Source organism: Littorina saxatilis, linkage group LG17 (assembly GCF_037325665.1).
Source record: "Littorina saxatilis isolate snail1 linkage group LG17, US_GU_Lsax_2.0, whole genome shotgun sequence".
Classification (NCBI taxonomy): domain Eukaryota; kingdom Metazoa; phylum Mollusca; class Gastropoda; order Littorinimorpha; family Littorinidae; genus Littorina; species Littorina saxatilis.
This window is the reverse complement of record NC_090261.1, coordinates 37909253-37925352: the sequence shown is the minus strand read 5'-3', so window position 1 is coordinate 37925352 and position 16100 is coordinate 37909253. Positions and strand designations below refer to the sequence as shown.

At 39.2% G+C, this 16100-nt stretch overlaps 3 protein-coding genes across 5 annotated transcripts in view; 2 read left to right on the top strand and 1 right to left on the bottom strand.

The window, feature by feature from the left end:
• The window catches only part of LOC138952029 (short transient receptor potential channel 7-like), a 69886-nt gene extending 63149 nt beyond the window's left edge, over nucleotides 1–6737 (top strand). For 2 of the 3 annotated variants that reach the window (XM_070323607.1, XM_070323605.1), the window contains exon 18: nucleotides 6592–6737. In XM_070323607.1, the coding sequence (XP_070179708.1) occupies nucleotides 6592–6638 (47 nt within the window). In that variant the 3' untranslated portion in view covers nucleotides 6639–6737. Of the gene's footprint in view, nucleotides 1–3133; nucleotides 3258–6591 lie in introns of those variants that run through there. The other variant, XM_070323606.1, reaches the window with a different exon arrangement.
• Nucleotides 505–8083, bottom strand: LOC138952032 (uridine diphosphate glucose pyrophosphatase NUDT22-like). The gene is made up of 4 exons (XM_070323609.1): nucleotides 7465–8083; nucleotides 6159–6266; nucleotides 5648–5745; nucleotides 505–3471 (listed from the first exon to the last, which is right to left on the bottom strand). The coding sequence occupies exons 1-4, from the start codon at nucleotides 7933–7935 to the stop codon at nucleotides 3273–3275; spliced, it is 876 nt and encodes a 291-aa protein (XP_070179710.1). The 5' UTR covers nucleotides 7936–8083; the 3' UTR covers nucleotides 505–3272.
• Nucleotides 8084–11704: 3621 nt separating this feature from the next.
• On the top strand, nucleotides 11705–15498 carry LOC138952057 (radial spoke head protein 9 homolog). Its single transcript, XM_070323629.1, has 5 exons — nucleotides 11705–12034; nucleotides 13060–13225; nucleotides 14070–14199; nucleotides 14581–14727; nucleotides 15181–15498. Exons 1-5 carry the CDS (start codon nucleotides 11808–11810, stop codon nucleotides 15339–15341), a joined length of 831 nt encoding a protein of 276 aa, XP_070179730.1. The 5' UTR covers nucleotides 11705–11807; the 3' UTR covers nucleotides 15342–15498.
• Nucleotides 15499–16100: the final 602 nt, after the last annotated feature.

Sequence of the window (16100 nt, the reverse complement as noted above, 5' to 3'; positions counted from 1 at the left end):
ATCCTCAGTTACTTTTTGTTTTTTCTCCGTCTTTGTCCTCTTAAAGAGCGCCAGTCACTAAATGTCAGCAATTGACGATGTGACGAAAATATTCTGAAATTCTGAAATGAAACGGAATGCTCACAGTTTTGATAGACTTAGACCCCTTTTGCCTAAGTAACATATGCTGACACAGTTACTGACACATCTGTCAGTATCGACTATGGTAATCAATGAAATGTAGCTGCACAGTTTGGATGTGACAATGTTGACAGTCGGTAATAATCAATGAAGTCAAAATAAGCTTACTCATTACAGCTTCAATACCGTAGATTGTAATCAGATAGTAATACTGCTGTGGTAAACTCATTACAATTGCATTAACAAATCTGGGCTGCTCTTCTTAAACAATTAACCTTAACTGTGAGGGAAAGATATAGTTTGTACTTTGTAGATTCTGTGTACTTGTGCTTCAAATGGTGATCGTTCCTTTCCTTTTTTTTAGCTTTGATATTTTCTTAGATAAGATAAGATAACATAAGATAAGATTTTATTTCAACCACGTGCATTACACAGGAATATATTTTGGTTTGAGTTCATTCAATACGTAGTACATTCAGACACAACAACCAAACAGAGTTCTAACAGAACTGCATACGCACACCCACACTCTACATTATACCGTGTTCACATCTTGTCAACTTCACATAAAATACTCTGTTGGCAAAGAAGCATAAAACTCCAAAAAAAATCTAGATATTTATACAATAAGAATTGGGATCACATCCTAATAGCACTGAAAAACCAGCAAAGTTACCACTAAAAAAAATTTCACCTTTCCAATAAAAAATAAAAATCACATCATAACATCTAGCATAAGCATGAAATACTGTATGAAGGTTTGACCTCGAATGTTAACCACATCAACAAATCCTGAAGGCAAAACTATATCACTTGAACAAAATTAATTGACCAGAAACCTCCTGGGTGGGACATAAAAACAAAAAGTTAAAGGACATTGCTGACATTTTATACCATAAAAACCAACTCATCCATGCTTTGTTCATGAGGCATTAACACCACTATGATACAATACGTACCCTTTGTAAAATACATGTACCCTCAAGATTACAAAGAAATATAACCAAACACCTGCAATGTTAAAACACATACATTACATTTTATTAGACCCCAAAACAATCAGCTCCCAACCCTTTTTTGTTGTTAAAATCAACATTTTATTCTGTTTATACAGAAATTGCAAATTCCAGTATACAGGACTTTTTTTTCTTCACATAGAGGCTTCAATCCAAAAACTACATAGCTCAGCTTCCGAGCTCGACTTACAGTACCCAACACAACAGAAATCCTTTTGCAGAACTGCTTGGATGCTACTTTCTGCAATACTAATGACTGACGAAGAATCAAGATTCTATATAGTTTAAGTCACTGCTGACAGTGATTTAATTACTGAGCATCCTCATGGAGCACATTCAAGTTAACACTGTCACCTGTGTGTGTGTTGACTAATGTGAAAATAATATCCTATATTCTTTATAAGTCCTGGGACATAGAGCAGTAAACCTAAGGAGACTGTCGATGGACAAAGAAGCTTTAAAAACAGTCGATCTCCGGTAGCACACAATCATTCCTCGTATCTGACTTCTTAGAAGCTTAGCCAAGTACTATTCACTCTGTTCATCAATCTTGCGTCTCTATTTAAACAAGTTAGAAATAAAAATTGACAGAAAAATTCACCCCGCTCCCCTACACTCCTCAAAAGAGGTGCCTGAGACATTATAAGCCGTAAGATTAAGAATGCCAAAAAAAGGTGCATCAAAACAAGTGCTACATTTTGCACTGGCAGTGTAAAATCAAGCTGTAACAATAGCTCCATGTAAAACATGACACTGTGAAAAGAGTTCAATGTCATGAACATGCATAGCAGATCTATGGAAAAACAAAACCAACTACTGAACCAAACATAAGCAAAGTAAAACTAAATTCAAATGAAGACGGCTCATTCTTTCCCAGACAACCATTGTTTTTCACAGTAAATTTCGATTTGAGCAAAGCAAGTTACTGTTGAATGCACTGAAAATTTATCAGCAACATCTCATTGCTTGCCCTAAATGTATCAACAACAAATGTTTTTTTCCCTTTAACAAAACATACTTTTTAGTTAAACACAATGGTTCAATATTCCAGGGGAAAACGGCGATACTGGCAGTATGGAATGCATCAGCAAGGCTCCTCTTTTAACCTTTCTGATTACAAATCTAAAACAGATCAACACCTCACGTTCCAAAATGGTTAATATTATTCATTGACAAAACAAAAACTGTATCCATGACATAGAAAAGCGTTCACTGGAGCTTTGACCTTCATCCACCTCAAAGACCACACGGTCCTAGTCCTATGTTAAATTTTAATGTCTAATGTAAAGCGCCATGAGACTGCCATTCGGCGGTGAACAGCGCTATAAAAGAATGTTTTATTATTATTATTAGTCAAAGTTTTGTTTTGTCACGTCAAAACATTCCATAAATTGACCATTCTTGTTTCTTTGATTCTTCATCATAGGAGCGCTGAGCTAACTTTTCTACAAAAAACAAGTGCAAAGCAAAATATGACATCGAATTAAACTTTGTAATTTTATCCCATAAAATTGCCCACATTATCAAAGTCCATCTGCACAAGACATATTGTGCTGTGCCCTTCCCCATGTGCCCCTCTGGAGAGGCAGAACAAGACGCAGCCCACATCCTGCAGGATTGCTGGAAACTCCAGCCCCTTAGGCCAAAAAAAAAAAGTTTGTATGTTTCTGGTAACATGGCTACAAAAAATAGGGTAGGTAGGTAGGGATTTTTGTGTGGTTTTTTTTGTTTTTTGGTCAGGGTAGAAAATAACTATACAGTGACCCAAAGAGACTGGACTTACTATACAAAGAGAAAGACAACACATTACAAAACAAATGAGACAAAAGGGATGCGGGGTTATCCCCCTTGTGTCGTCTGCCGTCTGTTACTTTCGTTTTGACGCTTTTTTCTCTTTTTTTTTTACAAATGCAATAAAAAAAAGTCTAGGGTCGGCGGAAAAAAACTAGGTAGGGTCGGGTGACCAGAAACATACAACTTTTTTTTGTTGGCCTTAGGAGTGAGACTTGGACCAGGCCGAGGCGCCCCTTCAAAACAAGCTGTACGGACCCATGGACGCTCTGCAGAAGACCACCAGCCTCATCTCCAGAGCTGGAATCCGAGTGTAAAAAGGCGATCGACAAGAAGAAGAAGAGGTCAAAGTCCATGGCTCATTTTATACAGCAGTACACAACCTTTGGCAGAGGGAGCCACCTGGGCCCAAAGCGATGGATCCTGGCTCTGCATGTTGACCACAGCGCTCACAGACAGGAACATGATTTTGGTCGACTCGTCTGCTTCTAGTTGGCTTCCCTGATTGTACAGTGCTAGCACCTGGTCTTTGGACAAACTGCATCTGCAGAGGAATAGATAAATAAGACAAAGAATAAAAGAATGACAGCAGAATGAATCTGATTACAATGAACAGGCTGATTAAAGTTAAAGTATGCTAACTTTTTTTAAGACTCGTACGGATTTTCAACAAATTTGACACACTTTTTTTTGTGATAAAAAAGTGGTGCAGAGGACTGCCTAAAATTTCCAAAAATGTCCAATGTTTGTCATGCCATTAAATTTGCAGAAAAAAACCCATTCCTGACACTACCTATTAGGCCTGAGAAAAAAATTCTTCAAAATACAGTGAAACCCGGCTATATTGAAGTAGGCTATATTGAAATCCCGGCTATATTGAAGAATTTTTCAGGTCCCGGCTGAAGCTCTACTTTGTCTTTGTTCAAAAATGTTGGCTACATTGAAGTCGGCTATATTGAAATCCTGGCTATATTGAAAAAAATGTTTAGCCCACGGGACGTTTTTACCTGGCTATATTAAATGTTTGCTCCAAAGATTTGTTTACCTTTTTATTTTTAAGAACAATGACTGCGTGAGCGCCGAATGATATGACACGCCTCTGTCAGCGCAATCAGTTGAGGAAGGGGAGAGGCCAGATCAGCATCAACTTTCGAGTCAGGAGGTCTCTGATAACAATTACAGTCTAACAATGCCGCGGGCCTCTGACAGCTACACCATGTATTCTTGTGGTGCGTAGATCTCCCCGACTTAATTTCTCTTGTTCATGCGAGTAGTTTCCCTTTGTACACTAGCAAAAATGGCTGCAAAATAAACAAGCCGCGAAAGGCGAAATGACAACATTTAGTCAAGCTGTCGAACTCACAGAATGAAACTGAACGCACTGCATTGTTTTCACAATGACCGTAGTCCGCCGCTCGTACAAAAGGCAGTGAAATTAACGAGCCTGTTTAGCGCGGTAGTGGTTGGGCTGTGCTGCAAAGCACGCTTTTCTGTACCTCTCTTCGCTTTAACTTTCTGAGGGTGTTTTTAATCCAAACATATCATATCTATATGTTTTTGTAATCAGGAACCGACAAGGAATAAGATGAAATTGTTTTTAAATCGATTTCGGAAATTTATTTTTAATCATAATTTTTATATTTTTAATTTGTAGAGCTTGTTTTTAATCCGAATATAACATATTTATATGTTTTTGGAATCATACAATGATGAAGACTAAGATAAACGTAAATTTGGATCATTTTATAAAAACATAATTTTAATTACAATTTTCGAATTTTTATTTTAATGACCAAAGTCATTAATTAATTTTTAAGCCTCCAAGCTGAAATGCAATACCAAAGTCCGGCCTTCGTCGAAGATTGCTTGACCAAAATTTCAATCAATTTGATTGAAAAATGAGGGTGTGACAGTGCCGCCTCAACTTTTACAAAAAGTCGGATATGACGTAATCAAAGACATTTATCCAAAAAATGAAAAAAACGGCCGGCGATATAATACCCAGGAACTCTCATGTTAAATTTCATAAAGATCGGTCCAGTAGTTCACTCTGAATCGCTCTACACACACACACGCGCGCACAGACAGACAGACACACACACACCACGACCCTCGTCTCGATTCCCCCTCTATGTTAAAACATTTAGTCAAAACTTGACTTAATGTAAAAAAGGGTGAGTCTGACAAAAGAAAAATCGAGCTTATTCAGAAGCAGGAAACTGGCTGCAAAAAAAGAAAGGAAGTAGCTGAGGAATATGGAATGTGTGTTTGTGTGTGTAGGGGGGGGTGTGTGTGTGTGTGTGTGTGTGCAGAAAAAAGCAAGGAGGCTCGAAGAACAACAGCCAACAGGTGAAAGATTAATGGGAATATATCTCACATCAAACGCAATGTGTGGACACGGAAATGAGAACGTATAGGGAAAAAACGTTCGGTTATATTGAATTTCTGAAGGAACGAGGAGGGAAATTCAATATAACCAAGAATTGCCTATATTGAAGTTACGGCTATATTAAAGGTCTTCCCGGGTCCCGTGCCACTTCAATATAGCCGGGTTTCACTGTAATAGGTTTATGTAACGTATGACACCACTCCACTTTTTGAAACCTGCAGTCCAGCTTCTTGATCTTTCTTTGCCTGGTCATACTCTGTCTCATGTAAAGAATACAAAGCAGACACATTTTTAAAAAAACTACACAGTTTTTACAAAGTGTCTCACTCACCTAACAAGGAATTCCAGACTTGGCCTGCCAGCACTTGTGGTGTTTTTGGCAATTCCAATCAGCAGAGCTGGAGAAAGGTGTTCCTCCCCAATGTTTACCTGTGCAGCATGAGAATATGACAACATTACTAGTTTTAAAACTGTAATGCAATTAATAATTGTCACAAAACATAAAATCACAGGATCTCATTGAAAGAAGCTGTGTACGAAACATTAACAATCATTTTGCATACCCCACTCCTCCCCTCCAAAATAATCTCCCTCTCTCTCATCCGTTCCCATGTGCACTACCACTCATGCATATATATATACAAGCTATACTTAAAATTGAGTGAATAAACATTATCACATTATTTTGCAAGAACACCCACCTTCCCCGTCCCCACTTTATATCTCTGTCTCACCCTATCCCACACCCACCCATATACTACAATTTAGGTATTACATATATATGTACACTAACATAAATTAACAAACACATGTCATCTATATATGAGTACTTAAGTTCCTACCTCATCTCGAACTTCTCGTAGAATGGAATGGAAGATTTCACGGGCCACATCTGCTGATGTTAATTGAGACATGTCAATTTCAGAAATGGGCTTTTCCCCTGCAAGCTCCTGTGAAAATAACAACAAAAGACAATGAATAACTATGCACTCCTGCTGACACTTCCCTGGTATGTGAGCATATGATTATGAAAAGCTCTCATTAAAAGAATTTTATGACACCACATAAATGAAGCATTAAATTAAGCATAGCAAGGATTGTTTCAGGTATAACTTCATTTAAAACAACAGCCTTTGAGATCAAAGTGAATTAGATGCTATGCTGAACAAAAGATCGAGGGAGAAATGGGCTGCCAAAGAGACTGCACAGACAGTACCACATCAAACAGAGAACAGACCTGGGAACCCATATGATTTCGCCTTTTTTTGTTTGCAGGATTGTCCAGAATACGATCAGTATGGTCAGTGGGAAAAAAAATATGAAGAGAAAAATTCCTGGATTACTTTTCTTCACAAGCGCACCCCGGAGTCAATTCAGTTGACACATGATTACAGTTTGTTGCGAGTAAACATTGAAAGAAACATTTGTTTTAAATTTATAGGTAAATTTAAGTAATGGTGCGCGTGTGAAGCATGTTTGAATCATGGATGTTCAAATGCTGTGTGGAGTACGTTATTTTTTTCAGAAAATACACGAAGTTTGTTTGAGAATACTTCAACTTAGTTCAAGTGCAAAACAGGGGTTCCCATGCTGGTCTGAGAGATCAAATCAAATCAAATCAAATCAAATCAAATTTTATTTTACGAGGGTTGTGGCATAAGCAATATAAACGAGCTTCTTTTCAACCAGCCCTCGCCCAGAGAGGGACTATTCTAATCTTAGTACATATATATATATACACAAACGTAAAACAATTACAAAAGATAAGCATGACAGTAAAAAAAAATTTAAAAAAATAAAAATAAAAAAGGCAGAAAAACTATTCACATGACTATACGTTCTAGGCTATTACATACATTCTTGCGTTATGAAACACTGATGCTTTATGGACAGATATGATCAATATGAAGCTGTGACTTTTCGTAATTTGACATTAAATTTGAGAGAGAGAGAGAGAGAGAGAGAGAGAGAGAGAGAGAGAGAGAGAGAGAGAGAGAGAGGATCGAGGGAGGTAGAGAGAGACAGACACAGAGACAGAGACAGAGATAGACAGACAGAGAGGTATACAAGTATGTGGTATAAGGGCGCCAGGGATTAGACTTTAGAGGCGGCCATGCAAAGCGGGGTTGGGTTCAGAACATCACCCACCTCAGGTTCTGCATGTCCTCCAGGGATGTCCCACATAGCCGGCGCTTCGGCACAGTGCAAACTACGCTTCAGGAAGATGACGTGGCCATCGCTGGTCAACACGAAGGCCCCGACCCCCATGGGATCGGACAGAAAGGCCTGGGGATCGCCACATTCCCGCTGCCCTCGGGCCTGCAGTTTATCCACATCGGGGGCCCAGTTTGTGCCCAAATACTCTCGATAATCTGTCAAGCTTACATTTAACGTGACAACGCCAGATCCGTCGGTGGAAACAGAATGCACGCGAAACTTCGTGCCGTTGAAAAGTCGCGGGTTTTCCTTGAGGCGATTCGACCAAATAGTTTCGATCGAAGCTTCATCTTCAGGAAGAGTTCGTCTGCTAAAATCACGCGATACACTAACTCTTGTCTTCTCTTCGGGAATCAGCTTTCCCTGCTCCGTGACAAACATTATTTCCACGTCTGGGTCCATTTTCAGTGATCTATCATTCGATCTACAGTCCAGTTACCACGTCAATGGTCAACCTTGAGATAAATCGCGTCAAACCGATAGCATCTTCACGCTCTAGGTAGCAACTTGCCGGAAACTTTCTCTCTCTCTCTCTCTCTCTCTGACTAAATACTACGCGACCGCACGCGGCCTTGCACTACCTTGCGCTACCAAACTAAAGCATGTACTTGTACTTTTTATTTAATATTTTTATATATATAGTATCTTCACAACATTATCTGACTTTATACCAAGTTTTAAGTCACAGAAATAAAAAATAAGGGAGTTATGATGTATTTTGCGACGATCTATCGAGCGAAAGTGAAAGCATCGTGGTTCCGCGTCCGACCATGTTCGCATTGATCTAAGAACGCAGGCTCAACCTCAAAATAAAGAATGTTCATGTAATATTACCCAATATTGACGGACTGTGTGATGATATCTTCTGCTATGGTCTGTTGAGACAGTGATATCAAAATCGAGACAGGAGGTCGAGATTTTGATATCACTGTCGAAACAGACCAATAGCAGAAGATATCATCACACAGTCAGTCAATGTTAGATATATTGCTAATTCTCTGGACATTTTGTATTTACTGTAAAGAAATTACAAAAGTATTTGTCTCAGTTTTGGCTGTTCCATATCCCTCCCTCTGATTATTATTTCTTTTTGTTCACTCTTTTCTTGTACTTTTCAGTATTTAAAAATGTCTTTTCTTTCAAAAAGTCTTTAGTCACTTGCTCAACTAAATTTTGGGATCATTACATTTTCATATATATTTGTTTGTTTTTAAATTCAGGTGTTTTTGTTTTTGAAGTGGGGAAGCAATAAAGAGGTCGTCGATATCAAAACTGATATCGACGGAAATGTCGTCGATATCACTTTTACAATGAGCTCAGTTTTGCCCAATTGACCAATGGAAATCCACGTAACATATGAAATAGCAATATTTGTATATATCTAGAAGCCATAAATTGTTCATAAAATAGCTAAAACCCTTCAGCCCCCCAGACCCCCCAACAGGGCCTTGCCCATGTGTGTGTGTGTGTGTGTCTGTGCGTGTGTGTGTGTAGAGGGATTCAGACTAAACTACTGGACCGATCTTTATGAAATTTTACATGAGAGTTCCTGAGTATGATATCTCCGGACATTTTTTAAATTTTTTTTTTATAAATACCTTTGATGACGTCATATCCGGCTTTTTGTAAAAGTTGAGGCGGCACTGTCACACCCTCATTTTTCAATCAAATTGATTGAAATTTTGGCCAATCAAACTTCGACGAAGGCCGGACTTCGGTATTGCATTTCAGCTTGGTGGCTTAAAAATTAATTAATGAATTTGATCATTAAAATTCTGAAAATTGTAAACAAAAACTTTTTTTTAATAAAACGATCCAAATTTACGTTCATCTTATTCTTCATTATTTTCTGATTCCAAAAACATATAAATATGTTATATTTGGATTAAAAACAAGCTCTGAAAATTACAAATATAAAAATTATGATCAAAATTAAATTTTCGAAATCAATTTAAAAACACTTTCATCTTATTCCTAGATATGATATGTTTGGATTAAAAACACGCTCAGAAAGTTAAAACGAAGAGAGGTACAGTAAAGCGTGCTATGAAGTACAGCGCAACCGCTACCGCGCCAAACAGGCTCGTCACTTTCACTGCCTTTTGCACTAGCGGCGGACTACGTTCAGTTTCATTCTGTGAGTTCCACAGCTTGACTAAATGTAGTAATTTCGCCTTACGCGACTTGTTTTATTTGGTGTTTAACGTCGTTTTCAACCACGAAGGTATGTTATATCGCGACGGAGTATATCCATAACTTGACATTACCTGATTTTGTATCGACTTTGAAATAACAAGTCGCGTAAGGCGAAATTACTACATTTAGTCAAGCTGTGGAACTCACAGAATGAAACTGAACGCACTGCATTTTTTCACAATGACCGTAGTCCGCCGCTCGTGCAAAACGCAGTGAAATTAACGAGCCTGTTTAGCGCGGTAGTGGTTGCGCTGTGCTGCCGCACGCTTTTCTGTACCTCTCTTCGTTTTAACTTTGTGAGCGTGTTTTTAATCCAAACATATCATATCTATATGTTTTTGGAATCAGGAACCGACAAGGAATAAAATAAAATTGTTTTTAAATCGATTTCGGAAATTTTATTTTAATCATAATTTTTATCTTTTTAATTTTCAGAGCTTGTTTTTAATCCGAATATAACATATATAATTATATGTTTTTGGAATCAGAAAATGACGAAGAGTAAGATTAACTTAATTTTGGATCATTTTATAAAAAAATAATTTTAATTACAATTTTTAGATTTTTGATGACCAAAGTCATTGATTAATTTTTAAGCCACCAAGCTGAAATGCAATACCAAAGTCCAGCTTTCGTCGAAGATTGCTTGGCCAAAATTTCAATCAATATTATTGAAAAATGAGGCCTCAACTTTTACAAAAAGCCGGATATGACGTCATCAAAGACATTTATCCAAAAAATAAAAAAATAAACGTCTGGGGATTTCATACCCAGGAACTCTCATGTAAAATGTCATAAAGATCGGTCCAGTAGTTTAGTCTGAATCGCTCTACACACACAACGCACAGACACACACACACACACACACCACGACCCTCGTCTCGATTCCCCCTCTATGTTAAAACATTTAGTCAAAACGGGACTAAATGTAAAAATGAAGGGAGTTATATATGATGCATGTAAATGTGTGTTTGTGTTTGTGTGTCTGTCTATCTGTCTTTGTGTGTGTATGTGTGTGTGTGTGTGTGTGCCCGGTGTGTCAGAGTGTGTGCATGTGTGTGTGTATGTGTGTGTGCCCGGTGTGTCAGAGTGTGTGTGTGTGTGTGTGTGTGTGGGGGGGGGGGGGGCCGTGAGTGTTTGTGTGCCACGGTGTGCCGGTGTGTGCGTGAGTGCGTCAATGAGTGCGTGACAGAGTGTGTGTGTGTGTGTGTGTGTGTGTGTGTGTGTGTGTGTGTGCGTGAATGTGTCAATTTTCGCAAATAGCACACACACTGACACACTAACACACCCGGGCACGCACACACACACACACACACACACACACACACACACACACACGCACACAAACACTCACGTATACACTAACAAACACTCACACGCAGACTGTTATTGTTTTGTTGTTGTTGTTGTTGCTGTTGTTGTTGCTGTTGTTGTTGTACATGCTGATGTTCATTTTTCTAGTTATCGCTCTCTTTTGCTCCATTCATTCGAGTATCATCATCATCACCATCACTGATTATCATCATCATCATCATCATTATCATAATCATCATTATCATAATTTTCATCATCATTATCATCCTCCTCGCTAGAGTCTTCCAAAATGCATCATAACTCCCTTATTTTTTTTATTTCTGTGACTTAAAACTCGGTGTAAAGGCAGACGATGTCCTGAAGATACTAGATATATAAGAATATTAAACAACCGTACAGAGGACAGCACGTTTCGCCCTGCAGTCCGGACTGACGATCTAACAGCGAACGACAAGAAGAAGAAGAAACAACCGTACTTTGAATCAACTCCCTTATTTTTTTTATTTCTGTAACTTAAAACTTGGTATAAAGTCAGATAATGTTGTGAAGATACTATAGTACATGTACATGCTTTAGTTTGGTAGCGCAAGGTAGTGCAAGGCCGCGTGCGTCCGCGTGCGGTCGCGTAGTATTTAGTCAGACCGCCGCAGTGCGCAGGCGCCTTAACCTAGCAACAGCAACACTAGCAACGCAAGCCTGTCAGACTCGTGTGTGCTTATCTCCGGCCTTTTTCATCACTCTACAGGCCAAACAGACACACAAAAATGGATTCTGTGGGTCTTCACTTGAACATCGACTATGTCGGTAGCAGCGGCGTCATTCTTAGCCCAGAACAGAAGGCAGCTTTGCAGACATCGCTGGTGATTCTGCAAAATGAAAACAAATTCAACCGACTTTACTTCTGGGGCAAAATTTTCGGCGTGAAAGAAGACTACTTCGTCGCACAAGGTGTTTCAAAGGACGAATTTGCCGGAAGGAGAAATTTCTACAGGTAAAGAGTTGTTTAACTGACGTGTTCCTTGTTAAATGTCTTGCCAAGGTTGCGTTATTTGCGGCCGTGTGGTGGTAACTTTGTTTTAGATACCACTCAAACCAAACAGAAAACACTAGTTGTATCATTATGTTCTGATAGTAACTAGGCAATTGTAAGTGTGGTATTGTGTTAAAGTGACATTTGAATAACAAATGCTCCTCCTTTTTAGTTGCACGTCTTTTCCTACATCAGGAAAGTAACCATTGTTAACGTACACTCAGAGTCAGACCTGTTGATGAAAATCACCTAGGCAACTGAAGGGACTTGATGCTATTGCAGTGAAGGACTGTTAAGAAGATGTTGCATCATGAGATAAAAAGAAAGAAACCTGTAACTGCTACAGCTAGAACATAACTTTTTTTTAATGTGGATGGGAACTTTCTGATTAATGTTTCATGTGTACATTCCTTCCGGACCAGGAAATACAAGGAAGAGTAGACCTTGTCTCAGTCTTACCCTACTGTCCAAATCAATCATGTTAGAGAAGCAGTATGAGACTCGTTCTTAAAAAGGAAAAGAGAGAGAGAGAGAGAGAGAGAGAGATGATAATTAGTTTTAACGTCCTCTTAGAACCAATTGGCCTATCTTGGGACAGGTAGAGTTGATATGCTTTATGGGGGGACAGGACACTGGACAGACATGCAAACAGAGAACACATATGATCGTGTTATAGATCTGGAAGTCACTCGGTGCATGGCCGGAAAGGATTTTGAGAGAGAGAGAGAGAGAGAGAGAGAGAGAGAGAGAGAGAGAGAGAGAGAGAGAGAGAGAGAGAGAGAGAGAGAGAGAGAGAGAGAGAGAGAGAGAGAGAGAGAGAGCAAACCGTTACACTAGACATTCAAGACAGGTCATGAGGTGAGAGAGAAAATAGGAGAGATTTTGTCTCTTCAGTCAAAGGGTTCAGTTGTTTTGATTGTTTGTTTAATTTAATTTGACAGAAACACTTCAAAAAATCCTTGCACATGTTCTTTGTTTTTTTACAGCAAAGACTGCATCCGTTGGGGCTTGCTTCCACCGGCAACTCAAGCAATGCGAACACAGAGCAAGCTGGCAAAGGGTCGTTTCACAGGGGATCCCTCCTACGAGTATGAACACACCACCACGAAGAAGGTGGGAGAAGGAGAGGAAGCCACAGATGAGGAGGAAACAGTAAGTTCAGGCATGGAAACTGGAATATGGAAAATACAGAGTATCTTAAACAGGGGGTTTCTGCTGTAATCTGAAAATGACCTGTAACTTCAAAATATCAAATCATTAAAGTTTGGGGTCTGAAGATAACATAGTGCTTTTATTGAGCTCAAAGGCTGTTGAAACTCTGAACTGAAGATAACATAGTGCTTTTATTGAGCTCAAAGGCTGTTGAAACTCTGAACTGAAGATAACATAGTGCTTTTATTGAGCTCAAAGGCTGTTGAAACTCTGAACTGAAGATAACATAGTGCTTTTATTGAGCTCAAAGGCTGTTGAAACTCTGAACTGAAGATAACATAGTGCTTTTATTGAGCTCAAAGGCTGTTGAAACTCTGAACTGAAGATAACATAGTGCTTTTATTGAGCTCAAAGGCTGTTGAAGCTCTGAACTGAAGATAACATAGTGCTTTTATTGAGCTCAAAGGCTGTTGAAACTCTGAACTGAAGATAACATAGTGCTTTTATTGAGCTCAAAGGCTGTTGAAACTCTGAACTGAAGATAACATAGTGCTTTTATTGAGCTCAAAGGCTGTTGAAACTCTGAAGATTTTCATGTGTGCAAGTTCATGATAATTTATACATTGTACATTATTGCTTAGTAGCACATTCTTGTCCTTGAAAATGAAGATGTGTAGGCAATGCACAAAAAGGACTCAATTGTTCTTTTCTTTGCCTGTTTAAATAATTGTGCATGTCTACACAGAAGATTCGCAAATAATTTTTCTGTTTCTTTGTCTGTTTCGATGTGCATAACATTTTGTTTATGTAAACACATGCATAGGATTAAATTGTCTCTTTGCAGGTCACAATCAAGGAAGAGGATAGACTGGCTTCTGTCATAGCAGAAATTGACGAGGATGTTAGGATCGTACCCAGAGCAGCAGTCATCAAGACACCAACTGGCCAGGTTGTCTGCAACAGAAGCTTTGAAGGTAAGGGTTTTGTGTTTGATTCAATTTGTTTTTCTGAATTACACTTAATAGGATTGCCCACTCTTGAACAAATGTAAATTTGACTTTTCTGTGCTGAGCTTTCAGAATAATAATAAAGAGAGCACCTTTGTTTACAAAAGTTGCATGAAGTCATACGGAGTGATTTCTGTGAATGATGGAATTGTTTAGCCATTTGAGTGTTTAGTACACTCCAGACTTGTATACCAATGTTCGTATATATATATTGTTGTGGTTTTTGACACTGTCAAGTGTTTTGGTGCAAATTTTGAGTGTGCGATATCGCAATTAACTGTGAAGGTGGCTTCGAACAGGTTTTTGAGTTTTCATACTTAGTCATGGTTTTGCTGTTTCTATCCATAGGTCTGACTGTGTCGGAGTCAGCCAAGCTTTGCAACTACATGCACTTCCGTGAGCCTGTTGTTATGAACCAGAAGCCTCTTCTGCAGCGCGCCAACCTTGACAAAGCTATCGACTTCATGGACAGCTTGGAAGAGGACATCCCACGAGGTATATATTTCTGCAGCCATTCCATGCACAAATGCATGGAGAAAGTTGTTTATATGGCATATTTGATACCTTTTGGAACATGCCCTGCTAAAAAAATAATATGGTGTCTAGTCTTCCATGACAGATTTAAACAAATGAACATGTATAAACAGATCATTATAGTTTTCTAATAATTCATGTCTTTGGTTGGTATACATTTGGTATCCTGTCTCACAGCTGGTTCACTGAATGATTAATTGATTGACTGACTGATTTGCTTGGCTAAATCTATGAGAAACTGGATTTGGGAAAACCTCAACTGTGAAGGGATAAAGTCATAAATGCAACTTCCATGACCCTTTTAAACTTGAGGTTCAAGAACGAAACGAACACAAATCAAAACAGATCTAGTCAAGCTCGAACACGACAATGTACTTGTGCAATAATTTTGAAACTCTCTCTCTATATCTGCAGGCTCGTGGGCACTTCAGTTTGAGCGTGGCAGTGGTCTGGTTGTGTTGAGGAGCCTGCTGTGGCAAGGATATGTCTTCTACCATGTCCCTGGCACCAGATGTCAAGGATCTGTGTACTGTGGCACCGGCGAGAAAAACCTGGACCTTCCTTTCATGCTCTAAACCATGCTGCCTCCCTAACGCCTCAGCACTGTGTAAATACCTCTACCAGCCATAACCTTTAAGAAGTCCCCGCGCCCGCCATCTCATACACACAAGACTTGATTGCTATGTTACTTTTGTTGTTGTTCCCTGATCGATGAGAGATTTTGTACTTTATCCCCGAGTACGCAGTACTAGGGTCCAACAGACTTTAATTGTGTGTCTGTGTGTCTGTCTGTCTCGACTTAACCCTTGGGCTGGTTGTCGCGACATATGTCGCGCTACTTTACGTATACGGTCACCTGGTTGTCACGACATATGTCGCGCTACTGGCTCAGTCTATTTGGTCGGTTCCGATTACCTCCCATGGATGCGAAAACCTATATGACCGTTTTTTGTTATTTTTCTTTCTGTTAATTCACCAGTACAGTGGCAATGTAACATGTGTTACAGAATTGCACCAGTGTAAGGGTTAACAGCTTATTGCTGGGAAACTACTGGGCGCAGTTCGTTCAAAAGTTGATACACTAACTTGATAATAGGTCCGATTGATCGTATTAAAACTTCATAATGTTACCTGGGACCTAAATGCGAAATATTCCACCAAAACGACTCTTAACGGGGGGAGTTTTTGCGGTGGGAGGCTGGTCGCTTTGCGAACAGCCAGTCACTGAACTAAAGGGGAGACTTGGGCGCCCTGAGCCGAACACGTCACGCAGTGACGAGAAAAGCTTGATTTGCAAGCCAGCCGCAGCTGGTGGGGATTTGGTCTCGGCAAAG